The 747-nt window shown below is 45.1% G+C and overlaps 1 protein-coding gene across 1 annotated transcript in view; it reads left to right on the top strand.

Moving 5' to 3' along the window:
- The window catches only part of EMH_0088940 (uncharacterized protein), a gene marked incomplete at both ends in the record, with an annotated part of 614 nt that extends 459 nt beyond the window's left edge, over positions 1 to 155 (top strand). Inside the window, one exon of the mRNA XM_013501357.1 lies at positions 3 to 155. Coding sequence (XP_013356811.1) covers positions 3 to 155 — 153 coding nt within the window. The remainder of the gene's footprint in view (positions 1 to 2) is intronic.
- Positions 156 to 747: the final 592 nt, after the last annotated feature.

The raw sequence follows: 747 nt of genomic DNA, 5'->3' as shown, positions 1-747 counted from the left end.
ATCACCACCATCACCACCACCGCCACCAACAGCAGCAGCAGCACCACCACCACCAACAGCAGCAACAGCAGCACCACCACCACCACCAACAGCAGCAACAGCACCACCACCACCAACAGCAGCAGCAGCAGCAGCAGCAGCAGCGGGGGGTATAGTAATAGGTTCAGTAGAACTAGAGCAGCGGGAGCGGATAGACCATTGGTCTGTTGCTGCATGCATAGAGTTTGCATGCAGTTTGTTTCTGCTGCCGCTAGCAGCAGCAATTAAAAAGTTTAGAGTTGATGGAGATATGCTGCTGCATATTACAAGAGAAGAACTTAATACTCTCGGACTCACCGTAAACCCTAAACCCTCACAAACCCTAAACCCTCACAAACCCTAAACCCTTACAAACCCTAAACCCTTAAACCCTTGTAAACCCTAGATCATTATACACCTGAAATTATTAAAATGCTGTTAACAATAAACCCTAAACCCTTTTATCCTAAATAAGAAACTCTAAACCCTAAACCCTAAACCCTAATTCGTAAACCCTTAAACCCGTAAACCCTAAACCCTAAACCCTAAAACCCTAAACCCTCAAACCAATGAACAAAACCTCGCAAACCACCAATAAATACAAAGATGCTACAAACCACATAAAACAAACAGATACGCACCACAGGGTCTTCAGTTTAGGGTAAAAGGGGTTAGGGTTTAGGGGTTTAGGGTTTAGGGTTTAAGGGTTTAGGGTTTAGGGTTTGGGGT

This window comes from Eimeria mitis, genomic scaffold (genome assembly GCF_000499745.2).
Source record: "Eimeria mitis Houghton genomic scaffold, Emh_scaff6764, whole genome shotgun sequence".
Classification (NCBI taxonomy): Eukaryota; Apicomplexa; class Conoidasida; order Eucoccidiorida; family Eimeriidae; genus Eimeria; species Eimeria mitis.
Note: the sequence above shows the minus strand (reverse complement) of the source record. Positions and strands in the feature narration are given on the sequence as shown.